We start from the raw sequence: 21,694 nt of genomic DNA on the forward strand, positions 1-21,694 counted from the left end.
CCCCTGCCCTCCCCCACCGTCTTACCTTTGGATCGATGGCCTTAAAGGCCGGGTCGTCTTCGTCCACCTCGAAGAAGAGCTCGGACACGGTGACGGACAGGGTGCCCCTCACCACCACAGCCGGGGCCACGAGCTGAGCGCCGGTGCTCAGGTTTACAGGCCCTGGAGAGAAGGGGGAGAGAAGGGGGAGGGAGGGGGTCACAAACCCCACTCAGAAACCAACGAACCGGGGCCACAGCTTTCCACAAAAAAAAACAACAAAAATAGCAATCCCACTCACAGACACAGAACTAAAAACTCACCGGGGCGCATTTTTATTATTAGAAACCCGTGTTTTTATTTGTTTTATTATTGTATTTTGTCTTGAAGCCTCTCTCATGAACTAACAGGCCCGCAGAAACACTTCGCATTAGAAACGCAGCCTCATAAAAACCAAGTTTGCGCGGATTTATAAAGAACTTTCAAATCGGGCCCCAAACTTTACAAATCGAGCTGTGACGCCGCGGCCACGCTGTCAGTAGTCTATCGACTGTCCGTCAGAGGGCATTGATTGCGGGTTTTTTCTTTTTTTTTTCCTCGGAGGGTTAGCGGTTTCATCTGTCATCAGTCTTCATTTGCGAGCGGCCGGCTCAGGGGAGCCGCTGGATGAGCTCTGCCCGGCCTCAGCGACTCCCACGGCGGGGAGACGCGGGGAGAGACGCGCCTGCTGCGGCTGCGGAGCCGCGGAGCTGCGGCCTTGATTTCCCCCAGCACCACGACTCCCACACGGATGGAACAAAAACACATAAATATTCATCCCTCTGCCTCGACTGAACCCCGTGAATACTGACACGTTACCCGAGGGCTGAAATAACATTATCAGTGTTATTTTTTTGTTGTTGTTGGAGCAGACAGATGTTTAGGATGAACCACTGCACAACTTTTACGCATTTTCCTCTCGCATTATTAGACATTATGCAACATTTAAGTCCATTTTTTGTTATTTTAATAGCGCCATAATCCCTATCCCGAGAGCACATACAATGCGGATTATACTGCAATCCGATTAGGGAACTATATTACATTCAATTAGCCTAAGACTATTAAAAGGCATAAAAAAATAATAAAAAGAGGCAGAGAAAATATGGATAAATTTAATATTTTTGTTGTAGTCTTATTATGCTAATACACTCAAGCAGGGAGGCAAGTTTGGGGTTTTATTAAAAAGAAAACGTTTCATTTTAATCTCAAATTACTGTTGCATTAAAAAAAATCTTTTTAAGAATTTATATAGAGTCCAATGAGTTTCTGAAGCAGATCACCAAAGAAACAGCACAATGAATAATGGACAACTAAAGTAATCTGTTCAATAATAAGCTTATTGTCTTTACTCATAAGAAAAGTGATGTTTAGATTTATTAGAATATTTATAAATATTTAGATTTATAAGAAGATTTATGAATGTTTGGATATGATTAATAGGAATTGGTCTAAACATTTTATGAGTATTAGTTGGGGGAAAAAAATGCATTTTAATCACAGCAAGACAGAAACTTCAAAGTTAATCGTTGCTTACAAGAAAAGGAAACCAAAGCATCAGAAAGAGAAATATTCCTGCATTATAAGGTAAACAGTTAGTTGGAAAAAATAATAGTAACTCTGTTTTTTTATTAAAGCTGAACTGCAGGAAAATAACAGCAGATCAAGATGGGAAGAGGTAAGAATTACACAGAGGCAGGTGAAGAACATGAGCTGCTTTTTTGTTGTTGTTGTTTGTTTTACCTGTTACATTGTCCAGGTCCTTCTCCTCTAAAGACGACAGAGTGTCATCGTCTCCGTCCAGTGACGTCTCACTCTCAGAGTTCTGATTTCCCAGAGCATGACTTTTGATGGACTGCTTCCCTTTGAGAATATCCTCCTCAGATGCTAGAAAAGGGGAAAGGACCTCCTTATTTTATATTCCAAGCAGAACACAGCAAAGTTGCAAATATTGGTATGCATTATTTATTTATTAGCCAACGAAATCCACACACACGTTTCACTTTATTGCACTGCAGAGTTTGATGCAACGCAGACATCACTTGAAGCAGACATTTTTATTTAAAAATCAAAAACAGCGTAGATCCTTTTTTTTTTCATACAGATATTTTAGGTTTATTCCAAAAGTTACATTAAAAAAAAGAATTTATGTAATTTGTCCTTGTTAATAACCTCCCACAAAATCAAACTCCAAAGTTCAGATTCAGGATTTCAGCTTAAAAGGAGTTCACAGAAATGTTAAAAAAAAAAAAAATTAGTTCAAAAAAGTTTTGAATTTAATTTGTCTTACCTATTAGGAGGTTAACTTTTGTTAACTTTAGGTTGGAAATAAACTAAGTAAATTTGGTGGTAAATTGGGCAACTTTTGGAGTAATCATGCGTTTGCAAAGTCAGTCTTGTTTTTTTTGCTCAACGTTGAGTCAACAGGTGGAGCAGATAGTTGCAGGGTGCTTTCAGACCTGCAGGCAAACTGAAGACAGCAAAGACAAAATCCTAACACCTAAACGCATCCTTACTTTTTAATATAACCCCCAGTTTATACAAAGATTATCTAAACACACACCAAAATGATGATTTAGTGCTTTTTTTTTAATACTTTTACTGAATGTGACTTGAGTTTCAACAAAGATTACTTAAGTAAAAAAAAAAAAAAGGATAATCTGCAAACATTTAAAAGCTCCCAGCGGTGCGTGTCAAACATCCACAAATAGGCGAGGACTAGCTGGTAAAGTCTTTCCTGTTTGTAAACACAGCGAGAGCTGTGCTGGCTGCTAATCCTGCGCCTTAGTGAAAGCACCAGTGTTTCAGTTGACTATATCATCCAACACAGATCCACAGGATTTTTTGTCATCACCTGAGCTTCGGGGCAGATCAACTGCACCACTTCGAATCTACCAGAGGAGCAAGCCTTTAAAAAAAAAAAAAAAAAAAAAAGAAATCTCTTGTCATGGAAAATATGCGGCTCGCTGATATTTAGAATGGCCTTCCTGTAATTAAGCCTCCCTTGAGGATTCTTTAGTTAGCAGCACTGAAATTACTACCAGCTCTCCTAATAAGTACCACATGCCATTGTGTTTGCACCATGCGAGTGGACAGGGGACTTGTTAGGTGAGCTTAAAAAACAGAGGAGCAAATAAACTTTGATGCACACACAATAGTTGTCATTTTCATGTTACGATTTTACTAACAGGACTTGGAATAAAGCAGTCTGAAAAACTTAAACTGCCTTTAGCAGGCTTGTATATCGAGACACTCGTGTGACACGTCAAGCCAAACACAAATAAACAAATAATAAACAGCAGGATATCATTGGCCCGATCTAAAATATCACAGAAGTTCTTTACAATGAATATTCTACCCTTTTTTTAACCGCAGAAACGTGGACCTAAGAGACACGTCATGTGCTAACTTCTCACCCCGTCTGCTTCTAAAGTAGATATGGTTTATTTATTTTTCCTTTTCTTTAATTTGACAGCCCTGAGGTTTTGGCGAAGCTGCACGTGTGTGTCTGACTGAAGTGGCGTTCGAGGGCTGGGGAATCATAATAAACATGCCAGCTCAGGAGACTGTAGTTCAGCTTCAGTGTACAAACATTTAGCAACAGGACTTCAGTGATCAAAGTGGGATGTAACTGACACACACAAGAAAGGGCGGAAAACATTTCAAACAGCACTAATAAATTATTACAGGAGCTAAAACATTATCAAAGAAATACAAATTAAAGAACAATTAAAGGAAAATTTAAACTTGCATCTTTTATAAACTTAATTTGCTAAGATAGCAGTATAATGTAGTTTAATATCAGTTAACGATTACTAATTAATAACAAAAAGTCTAAAAAAATAAAAAAAATGTATTCACCATTCTCGTCACAGAAGGAGAAAAAACTGGGTGAATCCCAACAGGTTACTTTTTTTCCAGGACCCCCCCCACCCCCACCCCAAAATCCCAACCAAGGAGCTCAACTACCTGCTTACACAACTCAAGGCATGCACGGTCACGGCAATTAAATTGTCAAAATTAACAAATTTGCTTTTAACGGGAGCGCAGCCAGGAGAGTGATCATGAGGCGAGTATTGATTACCAGAACAGAGACATTAGTCTTCAGGTATTTACTCTGCCACCTCTGGTACACGGCCCCCCCATACCAGACCGAATCAATCCCCAGAAAAGATGGTTCTTTCCAGCACCCTACTCAGAGCCTGTACACACTCTTCTGTGGAAACCGCCCTGGCAACTCATGAATGGTAACAGTTTCCCCCATCTTTAAACGCAGAAATGCACATTTTCTACACTTTTTCTTAAAATGCGTTTTGTTTTGTTGGTTTTCTTGCTCATCCTGAACTTGTGAAGTAAATGACTTTTATTTTAGTCTCAGATGAAACAAGTAGCCAGCAAACGAGGGTAAGTCCAGACTTGATCCTGATACTAAATATTTTCTTAGAGAGTGAGACGGCGTTTTCTCCCCTCTGCATCTGATGAATATAATTACAGCCAGATATGACCTTTGCACTTCGTGTGAAAACCCAATCCTGCATTCTCCTCTCGAGCAGTACTTCCGTAACAAATGTCGGGTCGACTAAAACAAGACGAAAGGTTACATCAGAAAATAGATGCCGTCAGGCTTCGACGTCAGGGAGTTATTTTAATGATATATTCCGGTAGTTTAGCCCTGCAGTGTAACCTTATAAAGTAGCACTGTCACAACTGGCTGCTGGCTATTTTTTTTTTTTTTTAAACACATATTTGACTTTGAGACCAAATATTGTTTACAGGAATTTGTTTTCTTGTGCCACAGATGAATAAATGCAGCTCAAATGATTCCGAATAAAACTAAACACAAGAGCAAATACCAATCTACATGAGTCCCTCAGCACATTCCTCTCCGCTAAAAAAAAAAAAATGCCAGCAACACAGAATTTGTGATGAATGTTCTCCGTGTATGACCGAGCTGAAGGGAAACACGGAGGAGCTGCGACGGAAAGTAAAACTCCGAGGCTCGGAGCAAAAGAACGGCCACCAGCTGGACTCTGGCCTCGCTGTGCAGCTGCAGCCACGCTGAAGCCATTACTGCAGAGCCCCCCCAAGTCTCCCAGGATCCTGGGTTCCCCCAACTCTTATTGCTTTCAGATCATATTCTTATTGACTCCTGTCACACCTGCCATTTGTCTTCAGGAAAGACGGTACGTTTAAAAAGGGGACATTTGCCGGTGACACATTGAGGACATTTTCTGGTTCCTGGAATGAGCAGAGTGAGAACTGATTGCGCGGGTTAATGCAAGCCCAGCATGACAATGATTGCAAAACCTGGTGTGTGCGGAATATTTGCAGGCATGAGGGATTATTTAGAAGAGAAATGCGACTCCTGGTGTTAATGGAGGGATGTGTTATTTAGATATTCTGCCTATATGAGACTGCTGGTAATCTACCTCACATTTCCAGTGAGGCTATTGAAAATTAGGACCAGACAAAAAGTGAAAGATTATAAATAACTGACAACCATACCTTTTCTAATACTATATTAAAAAAACAATAGTGTAGATTTTTATGACAATTCTTCACCTTGAGTAATATTACAACTCAACCTTCAAAAAATAAAACAAATCTTTGGTTTGCTTTTGTAGAAATTTACCTAAAAGGGACCAATGCAACTATTATACTCAACCAATTGTATAACTTTTATTATCTTTTATTTCACTGGCAAAAAAATATGATCTGGTAATAAATGTCTGAGAAAAAGAAGCAAAAGCTCTCTGAAAAATCCTTTACTAAACATAAAAATCACAATAAAATACTCAGAGTGCCTTTATTTAACCAAAACCTACCACTAATATAAGCTACTGTTATGCAGCCAGTTAATTTTTTTAGGTCGTCTGACTTTTAATGACTCGGTTTAAGAGTCATTCTGTGAAAAAAGAAAAAAAAAAAAAAGTGAGTTGGACACAGAGTTCCAAATAACCAATCTGAAATTCAAATGTGGGTGTGATTTTACGGTGTGTTGCGGTTCAATAAATCTTTTATTGCAACAGGACGACTAATTTTTATTGCCTTGTACCTGATGCTGTTGGGAAGGAAAAAGGGGGTGTTTAAGTCAAGGGGCGGATGTGCGCAGATGTGGCGGAACGTGGACTGACCGTGCTCGGCCGCCGCTTTGAGCGTAGCTTCTGAGTGACTCGATCCGAAGGGGTTCCTGATGAAGCGACGTCGCCTCCTTAAATCGTCCTCCCAGTAGTCCAGGCGCCAGAACTCCCTCGGCCGGCTGCAGCAAGACAGAGGTAGCACATGTGTTAGCAATTACTAGTCAGCATGGTACAGCAGCCCAGCATTAGCACTTGGTCCGAGCAAGCATACATAAAGCCGGCATTGTGTTTTCAGCTCCTCTCTATCTTTTTTTTTTTTTTTAAACCCTCAGAATCCATTTTCAAATGTACACATGCTGAGACCTAAGTCACTGTACCCCTGCACTTGACAATGGCTTGATCTCTATCTCAAAGGTAAAGGTGTTTCGTCTCTTGTCCCCCCCCCAATCCTGCCAAACTCCCTTTGTGTTTGTTGAGGAGATCTAAGTGAGAGAGCACCATCACAGTTGAGTGAACACATGACACCATGATCATTTTGCACACACGTTTGTGGCACATGCTTCCATTCTGGGCTCGTTTCAAACCCAGCAAGATACCTCTTGTCAGGACTCAAGGCTAGCGGGATAAGGAGAAGGCTATTACAATCGCAGAGGAGGGGCGAGGGGTGGATAGCATTACCGATATTAATCAATGTCTATAGCCCACATTTTTCTTTCCTGTTATGCATCTCCCTGGTCATCACTTGGGTCTTGAAGAGGGCGAAAAAAGGTGTTTTTTTTTTTTTTTAATGATGCCATTAGTATTGTGAATGTATTGTTATCACCTATAATAAAATATCAGCTCAACATTTCAAGACATTCATTAAACGTGGCTTGAAAGTCAAACAAAGCACAATACTGTTTGAGTTAAATGTAAAGGCTTTTTAGTTTAAATGTCCAAAATGCACATGTACATAATTATCAGTTGAGCTACATTAAATGTTCATGACTGAGTGGGGAAACGAAACATGTCCAGGGCCCTTCAGCAAGACTAAATCCAACCTGACTCATGATGAATAGTTGTTTTTACTTAGATTAAAAGTCTGAGAGAGAAACACTTTTCACGACCTAAAATCTTTGCTTTTGAGGGTCTCATCTATAAAACCTCCACGTGTTAACAAACAAAGCAAAAACTGTTATATACATCCGTTTTCATGCACGCTTCAGGATGTATTAAATAATATATCAGACTGGTGTGAGAATCATGAACATGTGCAGACAGAGTCATGAAAGATGGGCAACTCCAGAACAATTTTTTTTTTTTTTAACCTGCAGTCATTTTGCTATGTCCTTAAAAAAGACAAAATAAACAACTAGTGTCATCATTCTTTTCATTTAATGTTACTCCACAACTAAAGGAAGTTAGTTTAGTACCAACATTTATTTATTTTCCGGATCAGCTATCAGTAAGTCGATAATACTTTTTTTTTTACCCCATTTCATTGCAAATAGATTTTATAGTATTTGTAAATATGTCCTGTGACTCCACCTCAGTGTTCGTTGAGGACTGGGAAGCTCTGGGTCTATACGGGGTCTACACTGTGGAGATGCTTAGGCACGCTGATGGTCCCCCTCCCCCCTGTCCCCACTCCTCGGATGGACTTGCGTTGCTGTGTCCCTGACACCGTACTCCAAAAATTCAGTTTCATGTATTCTGCTACTGTGTTTATCCCACTAACCATGCATAACCATGCTTTTAAGTGTGGGACACTTGTTCTTAAATTCACATCATCATTTTTACACATCTTACTGATTGCAAACAAAACAACATCTCATCTTTTCACACTCGTGATCAACTCTTTGATCACAATTTGCTCATGATGATTAGAAAGTACGTGACAGGAGGGGAGTGTTTATAGCACTTTGCTTTTGATTTTTTGGAAGGAACCAAGTAATCTGTTATTCAAGATTTCCAGAAGCATACGGCTTCATGCATGAGGATCAAAAATGTTTTCTTGGACTTCTCTTTGTGTGCACACCCTGTTGTTTCAGTACACCTCCTTTCAGTATGAAAGCTCCAGTCTTTATAATGGAAGGAGCTGGTGTTATAACTGAGGTGAGTTAAGATGCATTTGTTGGGTCAAACTTGCTGTGACAATCTTTCTAAGTTTGTGTTGTGTATTGTGTATATAAAATGAATTCCACTAATCAGTAGGATCCAATTCTGAAGATGCATATCTGCAAAATAAATACATAAAGGGTTTTTCTCCTTATTTAACAAACTAACTTATGAATGTACGATGATCCTTAAAGCTACAAAATCATGAAGGCTGGTAAAAAAAAAAAAAGTTATAAAGTAATAATCAAAATTTGCACAATATTGTAATGGTTAATGGGTCATTAAATTAAAAATTTGTGACTGGATATTGTTTACCTACAGAAACAGCCAAAGTGACTGAAAACAGGTCAAGAATGACAACATCATTGGAAGAGCCATTTGGCATCAATGATGTATTAGCACATATTTACACTAAGACTTGTTGAGTAAAGTATGCAGATGAAAAGAAAGGTTAGGCTGAAACAGTAAACTTACCAGCCTAGAAGAGTAACTCTTACATTTCCAGCTCAATGTCTTCTCTGAGATTCTACGATTGTTCGGTTCAGCCATATTTGTTTACCTACACAGACTTCAGCCCGCCTCATGTTGGTCAGTCATGTGACCCAAGCTTCTATGTAGTTTTTAGCAGATTCTGCCACGTGCTTTGTTTATTGCGAATCAGTCAGTATATCTGGAAAACTACTGGCATAAACTCTTGGTAGAGTTCAGGATAACTTTTTTGGTTTGATTTCATATTTTGCGTCTAGCAGCTTTAAATCCAATAAACTATGCAAAACAATGCAAGTTACCAACACTGAAACAAGACTCTGGAAAAAAAGAAGTAGGGATTTGAAGATTTATAAGCTAAATATAAAAACAAGATCTTAAGTGGCTGCAGTGTATCCTGGGAAGGTGAACGTTTTAGGAAGACACAGTTTATGGTTTCAGTGGCATAGGCTATGACGGGAGAACCCCAGCATACTTTATGTGATCTGCTCTTGAATGCCGCTCTGGCCGGGGGCTCCTCACAAATCTTCCATCCAACACCAATGATCACACAGGGGCCTCTAAAAGGGAAAGGAGCTTTACACGAGAAAATAAATACAATTTCCAAGCGGGTCCTTTAAAACCCTGTATGCCACAGCTAATAAAGACTTTTGATTGTTTGTTCTACCTCAATGGGAAAAGAAAAAAACATTATGGAATAGTAAAACGTGGACAGTCCAAGAACAGAGAACTACTGTATAGCTGTAAAAAAACATTAAGTTTAAAAATTAGGGGGGAAGAAAATGAGGATGTAGAGGACAAAGATCTGTGCAGACCAAATTTCTGTCCGCTGACAAAGACCGTGCTCTATGTTTGCGTGCGATAGTCTCTAAATGCAAATAGCCACTTCATCATCCTGCCCGGAACGGTATTCATCTATGAGAATAATTATCAAGGTCGTGCACGATGCGTGGCTCGGAATCAGGGTGCACTCATCTCTCGTCTCATGGAAGGTGGGGAACTGTCCGACTCGCACAATACACAATAATCCATCAGGAAGAAAACCATTGCCTGGAGTAATTAGTCGCAGCATGGGTGAAGGGAGAGGAGGTGATAGTGGGACGGGGAGGAATCACCTCTGCCAGTTATATTCATCCAGCTCACCGCGAGCAGGCAACGCTGGAAGTCCTAATGATGAGATGCCAGAGAAGGTGGACGACGATGAGAGATATGTCGTCATCAATCCCTGATGAGAGCGCCGCCATAAAAAGAATCTACGGCACTGTGCAACCCCCCCCTCCCCTCACGCCGCGCTCTGAGTGTGTTTCTACAAAGATAATAAATTATTCAGAGCCCATCCATCCTCCCAGGGCATCCGTGGTAGAATTTACTGAAGCACTATTCTTCAAAATAACAACAATTAAAATAACAAAAGGGCCAGTGTTGAGCTACGGCTCACGCCAGCCACTTGTGTAATTAGTAATTAGTTCAGTCACAAAAGGTGTCTGGGAGGCCCGTTTGATAAGCTCAAAGTGACTATTCATGAAAGTGGTGAAGGACTCAAAAGAACTGTAAGTTACTGTTGATTATTTTCTCTTTTAAAAAAAAATTCTTTTGGAAATTTAAGGGCTTTTACTTGTAAAATTAATAAAATTTACCAAGAGAGAAGGGGAATCCTGAGCCAACATTACAGCTTCAATGTGGCCTTTCTGCATTTAATCATTCAGTTTAAAACATCCAAATCAGACTATTAACAACTATATACGACTAGTTTTCAAAGATAGCCTTTCTAGGATTTCACTATTAGCTAGATCTTCTGTGCTTGGGTGACAAAAAGGTTTTTTTGAATGTTTGAGAGGTGTTTAATAGAAGCCGTTTTTGAATTATCACAGTGTTTGTTTGAAAAGGAAAACTAGCAAAAAAGAAAAACCAAGCCAGTTACAATAACTATGCCATCAACAATAAAGTAATTCATGAAATATAAGTGTAACCTGGCAAAGAGCAGGCGTATTTTAGGACTGCTTTAGGATACAACAGCTAAACGATTAAAAGATTTAAAATCACTTTTAATGTATTAATCAATGTTGCTCAACAACTAATTAAAGTGTTTTTGTTCAGATCTTGTAAAAGGTGACCAATATTTTGGAATGGATTGTCCAAATCTTAGAAATAGTTTACTTTGACATTTAAGCATTCACCTTACTGTCGAGAAAATCAGATCTCTGCTAAGGGTTAGTTTCTTTTCTTTGGCTTTAAACTAATGTTTGAGCTTTTAATAGATCTTCCATAAATATACTGATGTGTTTTTTAATTATTTTGTTATTTTAACTCTTATTTATCACATTTTATATTTTTTTTGCTTTTACATGTTGTATGTTATTTTGTTATGTTAAACTGTAAAGCATTTTGGCCAAGTTTGTTTGTGAATCTGCTATTTTAACAAATATGTCAGTGATATAAGAACATGAACTTTTCTGCTTCTGATTTAATCTGATTTTGTCTTTTATAATTTTTTTAAAATCTTTGACAATCACAGTTTAGTGCCACACCCCTCCAATGGTGCTGAAGGTGTAACTGTGATGTTTATTTAGCATTTAACCATAATAATATGACCACTGACTGAGTAACACAGATCATAATGTTAAAAAGTCAGTTTTATGATGAGAAAACTGGCATTCACAGATGCTACTTTGAGCCCACTCCACAAAATACAGGGGACAAAGGTGCTAATGCCAACATCCTGATTCTAGACATAAAAAACCCAGATGATGTTTGTTTAAATTTTGACTGATCAGTGCTGTTTTTTGTGGCAAAGAATTACTCTAGCTGGGTGGTTATGATGTTCTGGCTAATCATGGTTTCACCTCATCTGATAACATGTACATGGTAACACAAACTTTATCATCAAAAGCAGGACATGCAGACTAGATCTGCTTTCATATATCACCAGAAGCGGCTGCACTTTGGCACAAAGAGTCATTCATAACCTTTCTGCTACATTTATTGGGGTACAGTCAATGAGACCTGCATATGCGCAGGAGATTTCACCCCGCTGCTTATTTTATATTAATGCCAGTTTCTATTGGCAGACCTCAAATTGCTCAAACATTGCTGCTATCCCCGAGATAATTTTGCTTTGATTTGCATAAACCATGTGTTTAGAAGAAAGGCGAGCGGCGGCAGATTGGGGATTTGTCATGTTGAGGAGCGGCTGCTGCTCGAGTGCTGGCTCTTTGTCAAACTGTGGCAGCCATGGCTTTGATGCGATCTCCAGGCTCAAATTAAAATGAAACAGCACCAAATACCTTCCCACTGAAACGGTTCTGGCATGATTAAGTTGCGCCGAGGTGATTTTCCACTTGTGCGCTAATGCCCATCCCGCCGATGAGGTGTATGGAAGCCCATCTACATGTGTTAATTCACCTCAGCTAATGTTGTTTACAAGATTTACCAGAGGTGATCCCGGGGTCACAGAGATGGAAATATTCCCATCTTATCCCCATGAATGACAGTCCACATATAATTTTAATCAGAGAATCCACTAATTTAATGAGTCTATTTTTCATTACATGTAACAGTGTCTCTAATATGTCATGAGAACATATAAATTTTATTTAATGAAACATATTCATATGGCTACAGAGGACAAAACCAAACAAAATCTAAATATTGCCTGACGGGTGGGCTAGTGATTTAACTTCTCATATGTTTAAATCTTTTGGTTTAATCGCTCATGGTAACCATCTTTTCACTAAGGAGTGCTCACACTTTTATTGCCACGGAAACATAATCACTCATCACTCTGTCCAATTAACTCCAATTTATCCAACATATTTCAAAAAGTGATCTGAAAGAGGGGGGAAAAAAAAGAACAGCGTCTGATATTGCGTCCCTGCATCTTGTGAGGATCAAAGTACTCTCCCGTGGGTGCGTTCCTAAATGAAATAATGCAAATCAAGGTCTAATTACCTTAGCACGAGGCTTCCAATTAGCAGCAATTACACTCAGTGTAAATCCAACAACAAAGGCCAGATGATTACACACCAATTATATCAGATAATATGGGAGGATTAGAGCTGCATCATGATGGTAACAAATATTGAACAAAGTCAGCAATATTAAAAAGGTTTTAAAAAACCTTTACCTAAATAGAAAGCAAAACAAAATTACCCTTTCAAACGCACAACTTGTTAATATTCCCACATCAACACCACAAGGAAGTGCATGCACTCTCGGTCCCGTGGCAGTGTCAGATAGGTGCCATCTGTATTTTTTGACGAAGAGACGCATTTTTCCTGTGATTTTGACAACATGCATTTAAGGCCATCTATCACAACCACAGCAAGGTAATGAGGGCATCCACTGGACCGGGGTTGCATAATTCTGCCATTACTGGCCCATTGTAATAATCCTCTGACCTCTAGCTTTCAGACCTGATCTTGAATGGTGTGACAAATCTGAACTCGTACGTTCACCCACGCTTCGAACACAACCCAAAACGTAGCGAGAGCTCAAGGTCAGCTGAAACAGAGTGTTGAACAAAGATTTTTTTTTTTTTAAAGCTTAAAAGTTTACTTTTTCAACCCCAACACGGAGCTATGTTTAACCTAACAACCCAAATGCCAAATTCAACTCGCAAAATGCAAAAAACGTTTATATTTCACGTGAATTTATACAACAAAGAGTACAATAAAATAGTATTTGTATCGTAGTATTGATAGCATTAATAAACAAATCATATTTATCTTCTCTTTTCTACCAAGACTAGTGTGTTTCTTGCTTCAGTGTGCTGCAAAGGCTCGACGATCTCATCTCGGTCTGCCTGAGATTCATGAGCACCTCCTTCCCCTCTCTTCATCATGCTGCTGTGCCCTTTACACCGCTGATAGTTTATTGAGCTTTTGTGTGTGATTGTGTGTCAAGTGCAGTGCAAAACACAAGTCTAATGATAATAACCTTAAATTTATTCCATCCTCACACTTTTTCTGTCCAAATCTGGTGATCTAAACATTTCAATTATTCATTTTGAATAAAAACTGTGTGCTGTGTGGATCTGTGTGCTAAAGTGAAATATTCGTCATCAAAACTCAAAACACTACAATAGAAATGAGTGAAGGTCATAAAATTTCCATCTTTGTTTTTCCTTTTACGTTTTTAAAAATATTTTAATAATTTCAAAATATAAATGAATTAAGTGCTGATTTAAAACCTATTTTTTTTTAGCGTCACTTCTTAAGATCCCTTTTCTCACAAACTAAACTTCTTTCGGTCTAATTCTCCAAAGATGGCTCTGAACTTGACCTGCTTGACCTCGTGCACACAAACGGGGGGGGGGGATATAAAGTAAATCTACAGCAAGAAAACAAGCCAAAGATCTACGAGTAAAGGATGATGCTCAGTCTTCACAACGCTATACTCCCTGGTGTTTTATGTGTACTTTTCTGCAGTAGAAAGTGCTGGCTTCTAAAGATAAAGGTGATATTTTCTCTCTTTTTTTTTTTGGTAAATGTTGAAAGTAGCGAAATAAATGACCTGCTGGTCCCATGGTGTAATTACAGTGACTGGAAGCATACCAATCTATCAAGAGGAAGAAGGAGGGGGGCTGACACGCTGCAAAGGGGTTAGTCAAAGGAGATAGCCTTTGACTAACTACTGGCCCCGGACAATCGATACTCTGCAGATATTGCATCCAGGCAGAAAGGAGGGGGGGTAGGGGAAAAAAAGAAAAAGAGCCCCAAAACCTTCCCAAATGGCTTTTCATTCAGATATTGATCAGCACCCCTTTATCGTGACCTTGCACCACCAAGGCCATATACTTTCTTAAGGGTATATGAAACCCATAAATCTGATAGTTGCTACGGAATCCTGCTTCGCTGTGAGCAGTGAGGCAAGGAGGTGTGATAGTGTAATTGGTCTTTCTGGAAGGGTGGCCTCCTTCCATATTTCATATAAGTAGCATTCCATTACATTTCCAGGCTGCTGTGAAGCTGATGAGCACCATCGATAGGGTTAGAATAAACTCATAAAATTAAAACCTCTCATTTCGGACACTGACTAAAGCTAAAGTGCTGTTTATCTGCAGCTACGTAGCAAAAACTGGTTTAAAAGCTTCAACATTTGTGTGTGAAATAAAACATTCCCATGATGACTGAAAGTAACAACTTTAACTGAACAACTTTCCTTTGTGTTGTCATTTTAAATTATCTGAAAAGTTGTTTTTTTTTTGTTGTTTTTCTGAATCTTAGTTTATGCTGCAACACTTAAGCGTGCTAACATATGGACATCATCAGCTGTTAATATGTTCCAGTGTGACACTTTGTTGCTTTTCTTTGCAGGCCCAGCCACTGTACTGTATATACATTGGATGTAAATGTTATCATTAAGGCTATATTCTAATTCATATCCATGAGCCAGACTGCATGGTAGGGCCCTTCTGGCATGTTATTTTATGTAACCGATGGAACGCACATCTGTCAAACTTGGACAGTCTCCCCAGAGGTTTAAGGAACATCCTTTTTGTCAGAGTCACAACTTTTCTGGCCCAGACACACGTCGCTGTGAATGATAAATGAAGCCGGGAGGTTTTACATTAAACCCATTCAAGGACTTTAGTGCTGGGGAAGTCTCTGTGATACGGAGAGACGTGACCATAACTGAGAGCAGGCTCGTTCTGCTCCCTGTATGTTTACGCTTTCTGTTTATGGCTGCATCAAGGCAGATGGATGATCGCAACTTGAGCTGCAGCTAATTGGGTTTGAAGTAGTCAGAACCTGGACTAAAGGAAGCGAGCATCTCTGAGACAGGAGCGCCGGACTGCTGCAGCTGCCAGGGCTCAGCACATTGGGTCATGTTTGTGTTTAGACTATAGGCAAATCAAAAAGCCATTACCAGATAAAAAAAAAATACCAGTTAAAGTGCTACACAAAGCAGTGTACCTTTGCATTTCAAATAAATGCAATCTCATGTTGGAGATTATCTCCTTAAGAAGCAACTACCAATTTGAACTTGGTAAAACTGGTAATTAAAAGGTAAAAAAGCAATTATAAAAGTAAAATGACTTACCAGAAAAAAAAAAAAAAAAAAAGGAAATACAAGTACAGTTTTTATTGTATTACAGAAGAGACAAGACACTCCTAACATTTTACATCCAGCTTTGCACAATCATTAAGTGCAAAGCTGCAGCTAGAGGAGAGGAAGTCGTGCTAAAATGCCAGTGTCCAAATTCAACATTTAAATCTCTCTCTCTCTCTCTCATCCTCTGTTTAAACCATCTCCTCCCCTCTCGTGTCACGCATTTCCGAGCGTCTGTGTTTTCTAAACTGTTATGTTCTTGTTTCCTATGCTTATAATCTCCATTGACGTGCAGGAGTCCCATTTCCTTTTTCAGCTGCGACTCCACGGTACCAGCGCAGTCGTAATGTACGGTGTGTTCATAAAACCCACGCGCGAGGCGGCCCAGACACTGAGCAGACCTCAGCTTTGAGACATGCATTACATTCAGTATTATGTACCATAATTGTGATTTAGGTCTGGAATAGAAGGATACAAGTGGAGAATCATCTGCTGCTTCTCATTGCCGCTTCTCGTGCAATCATTTATTTAGCAAAATATTAAGCTATGTGACATGAACGTCGCCGCTGCAGTAAGCGTGGACCTATAATAATATTTGGGAGGGTGACGCAGCTGCAGTCTCGCAAAGCTGGCTCATGGAAAAGAGAAAAACGAAACAAAATATTTTTAAAAATCCAACAAAGAGAGGAAGCACTACAGTTCAAAATTTTACACACACAAACCATTATATATACATAAATAAATTAAGGGGTTGTTATAAAAAAAATAAATAAATAAACTATAGTCTTTCAAAATGCAGATAAGTTTTGTTTTCCAGACATGGATAGCACATTATAAGCTGTTGCTAACATAGTCAAACTCAAGGGTCAAAGGTCAGAAGCAGCAGCCAGGAGATTGGTGGGGACAGAGGGGAGTAATTTGCAAATTTGAAACTCATAATGAAAGAAGTATACTAAATGACATATAGTTTTTTTTTATTTAAAATTAAGACATTTTGGTTTATTTTCACAGAAAATAGTTTATTTGATTTTTTTTAAAAAAAGGAAATTTATTATTAAATGCTTGGATTTCATGTGGGTCAAGAAAATACTGTACTTCAAAACAGAGCAAATTTGTTGTTTTTCTTAGTTGTATACCTGAGACAAACAATGTGAGGATTTTCAGCTGGGATGTGCAAATGAGTGGCGTGAAATTTTAAACATGTTTTACAGTAAATAACATCAACAATAAGGTAAACAGCAATGCAAGTAATCAGGAGACAGATAATTCATTAAAAAAAAACAATTCAGTGCAGATAAAACTAGTATTTAAGAAATCCAGTAAAATAAGTTTGTTTGTTTTCAGATTTTTAAGTTTTGATTAGGAATAATTACAAAACTAAGACTATTTAACTGAAATTAGCCATCTTAAAAGGCTTAAAAGTAGGTAAAATATTTAACAAATAAAATATAGTTTAAGGGTTCAGTATATCCACTTAATGTATGTCACTTGTATCAATAAAGGACATACTGTTCATTTGTGGGAAACAGCATAATATCTGAATAATAACTTACCAAAATTCATAAAAACATGCTTTTAAAAATGCCATTTCTAAATTAAACTAAATGCCATGACAATCCCTTCACGGTTGAATTTGGTACATCATCTGCTGCAGGCATAAAAACAGGAATAAACCTTTTCCCCTCAGCAGTGTACAGGTGAAGAGACGTAGCACAAGATAAAATAGTAATGCTAATATCAATAGTTTGTCCATTACAGGTCAGCTAACTGTCTGGTGGAACAGTTACAAAGCTGTTCGTTTTCGATCTCACAAGGCCGATCAATACGGAGGCATACTGTTTCAATTTTGCTGCCATTGATTTTCTCTATAACACTCCAACCCCGACGCATTCGTCTTTCTGAAGGAAGGAAGATTTGATTTACTGAAGAAAAATTGGAGTGCACATCACAAAGATTTTTTGCCAGGCGGGAGTGTGACATGCCAAAAGATGGATGTCCCTTGGCTGGGAAGCCTCTAGCCTAAGGGTGTCCATTAGAGCAGCACTGCTGCAGAAAATGAGCTGCTTATATGAAGGAGGAGGAGCAGAGGGAGACGAGCTGAGGCTCGAAGTGTGTGTGCAGGATAGAGACGAGTCTATGTAGGTGAGGTCTGTTGGAGTAAACTGGAAAAATTTACAACTCATTTACGTTTGTCTTAAGGAAACTGGTTACAATGATAAATTGTCAAAATCCCCACTGGCTAAAAAGAAAAGAGCATTTATTTATCCAACATCACACCCAAACCTTTTTTTTTTACTTTTACTTTTTCAGCTGCAGCTGTGTTCGCTTTATAAACTCCCTGCATTCTGCATCCAGAGTGGATTTCCACGGTACATTAGTCAGCCTATTAGAATTAATAAAGAGAAGGTGGAAACAAAAAGGAGAGTGGAGTTTGTCTCCAGAGGCAGTGAGTTGGCGTTCTCCATCATCTGCCCTCATCTCCCCTCTCTGTCTGTCAACTTTGTCCAGGTGTCATGTACATGAGATGATTCTTGACCCAAATAAACACTGCTGCCGGCTCGATCCTCAGTGGGCCCAAGCTCAAAATAGAAAAGGGGGAAAAAAAGGTGAAAATGTAGGAGTTGGGGGGAAAGAAAAAAGATGATATCTGCCAGTTATTTCATTTGTTGGCATCCATTGCACACCTGAGTCTTAAGGTGCTGAGACAAAAAATCCTTGTATGAATAGTCATCTGTGTGTCTGCCCAGCTGATGGAAGGAATCCTTACATTTGTATCATTTAGTGATGAAAATCAAGTAGATAGCGAAACAAGAAAGTGCAAAGGACAAGGAGTGAAGACAAAAAGAAAAAATAAATTGCATGGTTGTGACAGAGAAGCAGAGAGAAAACCACAGAAAGAAGAAAGACAAAGCAGGAAACTGAAAGGGGGGAGAAAAAAAAAAAAATCACCTAACACCTCTTCTCTCCAGAGGCCAGAGCCGCTGTAAGCTGGATATTAAGACACAAATTGCATTCAGGCGGGTCACACCATGTCAGAAGATATTAGATACCTGCCGTGAGCAAACAACAATTCCCATCAGCTCGCGAGAAAATAATATTTTCATTTTCAGATTCTATATTGAATGGAAACTTTGGGGAATACGCTTTTATGGCGTGTGAGAAGGCAGGCTTTTACAGTTCTGCTACAAAAGGACAGCATCGCTGTAGTGGATTTCATTTTTGTCCAAAGCTCAGAAAAACCTGTGTTTTATTGTGTGGATATTGCTGCGCCGTACATTGTGTGTAAAATTACAGAAAGAACCTTCTGCCTGCAGGTATACAGGTTTGCTGGATTTTTTTGTGTGTGTGTATGTTTGTGTGTCAATCTTGCCCTTGTATTTGTTTGATTTGCAGCACCAGATGTTTCTCCTGCGCCTGCATACCACGAGCTCCGGTGCACCACCTGACCTTCACAGTAATTGACCAAAAATATTGATGTAATGGCACAGGACTGATTGTGATTTATTAAAAGAGCGCTGCACTCCAAGGCCCGGTGCCAATGGCTCCCTGCACCCATCGGCAGCCATTAGGAAAACCATCAATAGCACAGCGCCATAAAGGACCCGTAATGGGTAGCTTTTCTAGCCGGGGCTCGTAGAACACAATATCCATACTAAATGGCACTGCGTTATTGTGAGTACACATAGAGAAACAAAGGAGGAGAGATTGCATCAAGGAGGGAAAAACGTGACAAATAATACACCGCATCCAGATATGGAGGGGAAAAAAAAAAGAAACAACTAGAGAAGGAAAACAAAGGCAGCCTCGGATAGACTTGTGATCCAACAGCAAACTAACCCTTGCCAGACGAGTCTCTGGAGACTCTGTTCAGCTTAACAAGCGTGAGCCAGCAGCCGTCTCTCCTGCTCACTATTACACACTACCTGCACAAACAGCCATCATTAGGGAATAGCTGCATTGGATTCTGCTGCCCATTTGGCGAAACAAACACAGAGGATAAGGTTCCCTCTGTTCTTTATGGGAGCGGAGATTGTTCAAATGGCTCCCCCCCCCCCTGCTGACATTTCCACCTTTGCAAATTTAATCCCAGCAAAATCATGATTATTCAAAGATGAGACAGACAATAAAGATATTAAAGCCATTAAAGCTATAACAATGATTTGAATCATTTTTGAGGCAAAGATAATTACCTGCTATGGGCATGGAGCATTTAAAAAGGTATGTTTGCTGTTTTGGTTTGTCAGAAGATTTTGTTATTTGTAAATTATTGCACAAACATCATACATATTTAATTGACTTAAGCATACAGAAACCCACAGGAATGAGAACAGCTCAAAATCAGGCCTGGGTTTTGATACAGATTTTGCTTTACCTTTTGGAAGAGGTTCCCCAGGCTCCGTGTTTATCAGTCAGGATGTTGACTATCTTCTGGATAAGCTGCGTGGCAGTCATGTTGTCTCGAAATTTAGCTGCTCTGATCAAGTGGTCGCACATTTTCTCCTCTTCTCTTTTCTCTGCTGCATACTCGGCGCAGTTAGACTGGAAGAGGAGACAAATAAAAGAATTGTAGATGAATTAGGTGGCAGTGTGATGGCAGTGTAAGTTGTGAAATTTTACATAAATGTGTAAAAGGAACGAACCATCCCAGTATCTACAAATATACTGAAAAACAATATGTAGACAATGGGAAAGTCCAGACACTGGCACAACAGTGCTTCAGAAAAGCCAAAAAAAAAAAAAAGCGTAGGGTCATTTCTGTCCTCACGTCATGATTAATAACAGTGGACATGTATTTTCTTATGCCCTCCAGCACACCAAATCACACGATACCTACAATGCACAGGAAGGACATTTTTCTCTGTCAGAATTTGTTATCAGAAAAGGCCTTTGAACTCTGCAGCGACTGGGAAACCGCAACACCTTCTGAAAATGAACAACTATAATCTCAAACTGTGTTTTTATTTTCAATACATATTTCCCAAAAACAAACGTTGGTTGCATACTCATGATGCACTCATAGCTGGCTCGGTTTCAAACTGTTAACCCTACTGAGGATAAGCTTAAAAAAAAAGGACAAAACAAGCTCAATATACTACACATGGCTTGCAATGATTAGATTTTTCTGAGATCGGAGCACAATTTCTAAAACAAATTTGCTCCAACAAAAAGCATAACAAAAAGTCATTTCAGTAGTATTGATTGTGCTTAAATGTTTTGTATTAACCTTATATTTTCCCACTGGTCCAACAACAATACAGTAACTGTTCACCTAAAAGCACAGCTGAACAAATGCACCACGCTTTTCCAAAGTTACCAGTAAATCACTTTATAATGGGCCCTCCTCTTCAATATGAAAGACAACATTTCATATCTGACAGAAAATCTATAGGCATAAATCACATTAGAGGGGCTTTTCTGTAGGCTGCTCAGCTTTAATTATCAATCTATGTCTCTTTATCTGGCATTAAAATAGGTCTCGACCTTCTAGCATGATGAACTAGGAAACCACAAACTCAAGTGACTGTGGAGGGAGATTCATTAAGTAAGTGTTTCAAATTTTAAACTAAAGAAATTGCAGAGAAAGGCAAAGAGGAAGTTTGGTGTGATCCAAATCTGTTATTCTGAATCAGTTAAAACTATGCATGGATGGGACGTACAGCCTGACGGATGTGAAACTTCAAAATAACATGTTGGTATGGATTCACAGGCAGCAGGACATGGTAATCCCAACAAATTTAAAACCTTGGACCTTTCCGGTTTGAATTGAGAAAATTCCTAAGATTAGAAGCAAAGCATTCTCATTAATAAACAGAAAAGGTCCAGTTGCCTTGAAATATTAGGATTAAAGTAATGGAAATTGTCAAATGACAGCAAAAGATGGAATCCAGCAAAGAAGAAATGCAAAAAAAAAAACCCTCATTGTAGGACTTCTCTGTTTTCAAAACGACTATTAAAGATTTCAG

The 21,694-nt window shown here is 39.0% G+C and overlaps 1 protein-coding gene across 5 annotated transcripts in view; it reads right to left on the minus strand.

Annotated features, from left to right (window-relative positions):
• Nucleotides 1–21,694, minus strand: part of lrba (LPS responsive beige-like anchor protein) — a 174,937-nt gene that overhangs the window by 68,900 nt on the left and 84,343 nt on the right. For all 5 annotated transcript variants that reach the window (XM_037974594.1, XM_037974595.1, XM_037974596.1 and 2 more), the window contains exons 36-39: nucleotides 20,104–20,270; nucleotides 6,153–6,277; nucleotides 1,762–1,905; nucleotides 26–162 (exon numbers count right to left, since the gene is read on the minus strand). In XM_037974594.1, coding sequence (XP_037830522.1) covers nucleotides 26–162; nucleotides 1,762–1,905; nucleotides 6,153–6,277; nucleotides 20,104–20,270 — 573 coding nt within the window. The remainder of the gene's footprint in view (nucleotides 1–25; nucleotides 163–1,761; nucleotides 1,906–6,152; nucleotides 6,278–20,103; nucleotides 20,271–21,694) is intronic.

This window comes from Kryptolebias marmoratus, linkage group LG3 (genome assembly GCF_001649575.2).
Source record: "Kryptolebias marmoratus isolate JLee-2015 linkage group LG3, ASM164957v2, whole genome shotgun sequence".
NCBI classification, from domain to species: domain Eukaryota; kingdom Metazoa; phylum Chordata; class Actinopteri; order Cyprinodontiformes; family Rivulidae; genus Kryptolebias; species Kryptolebias marmoratus.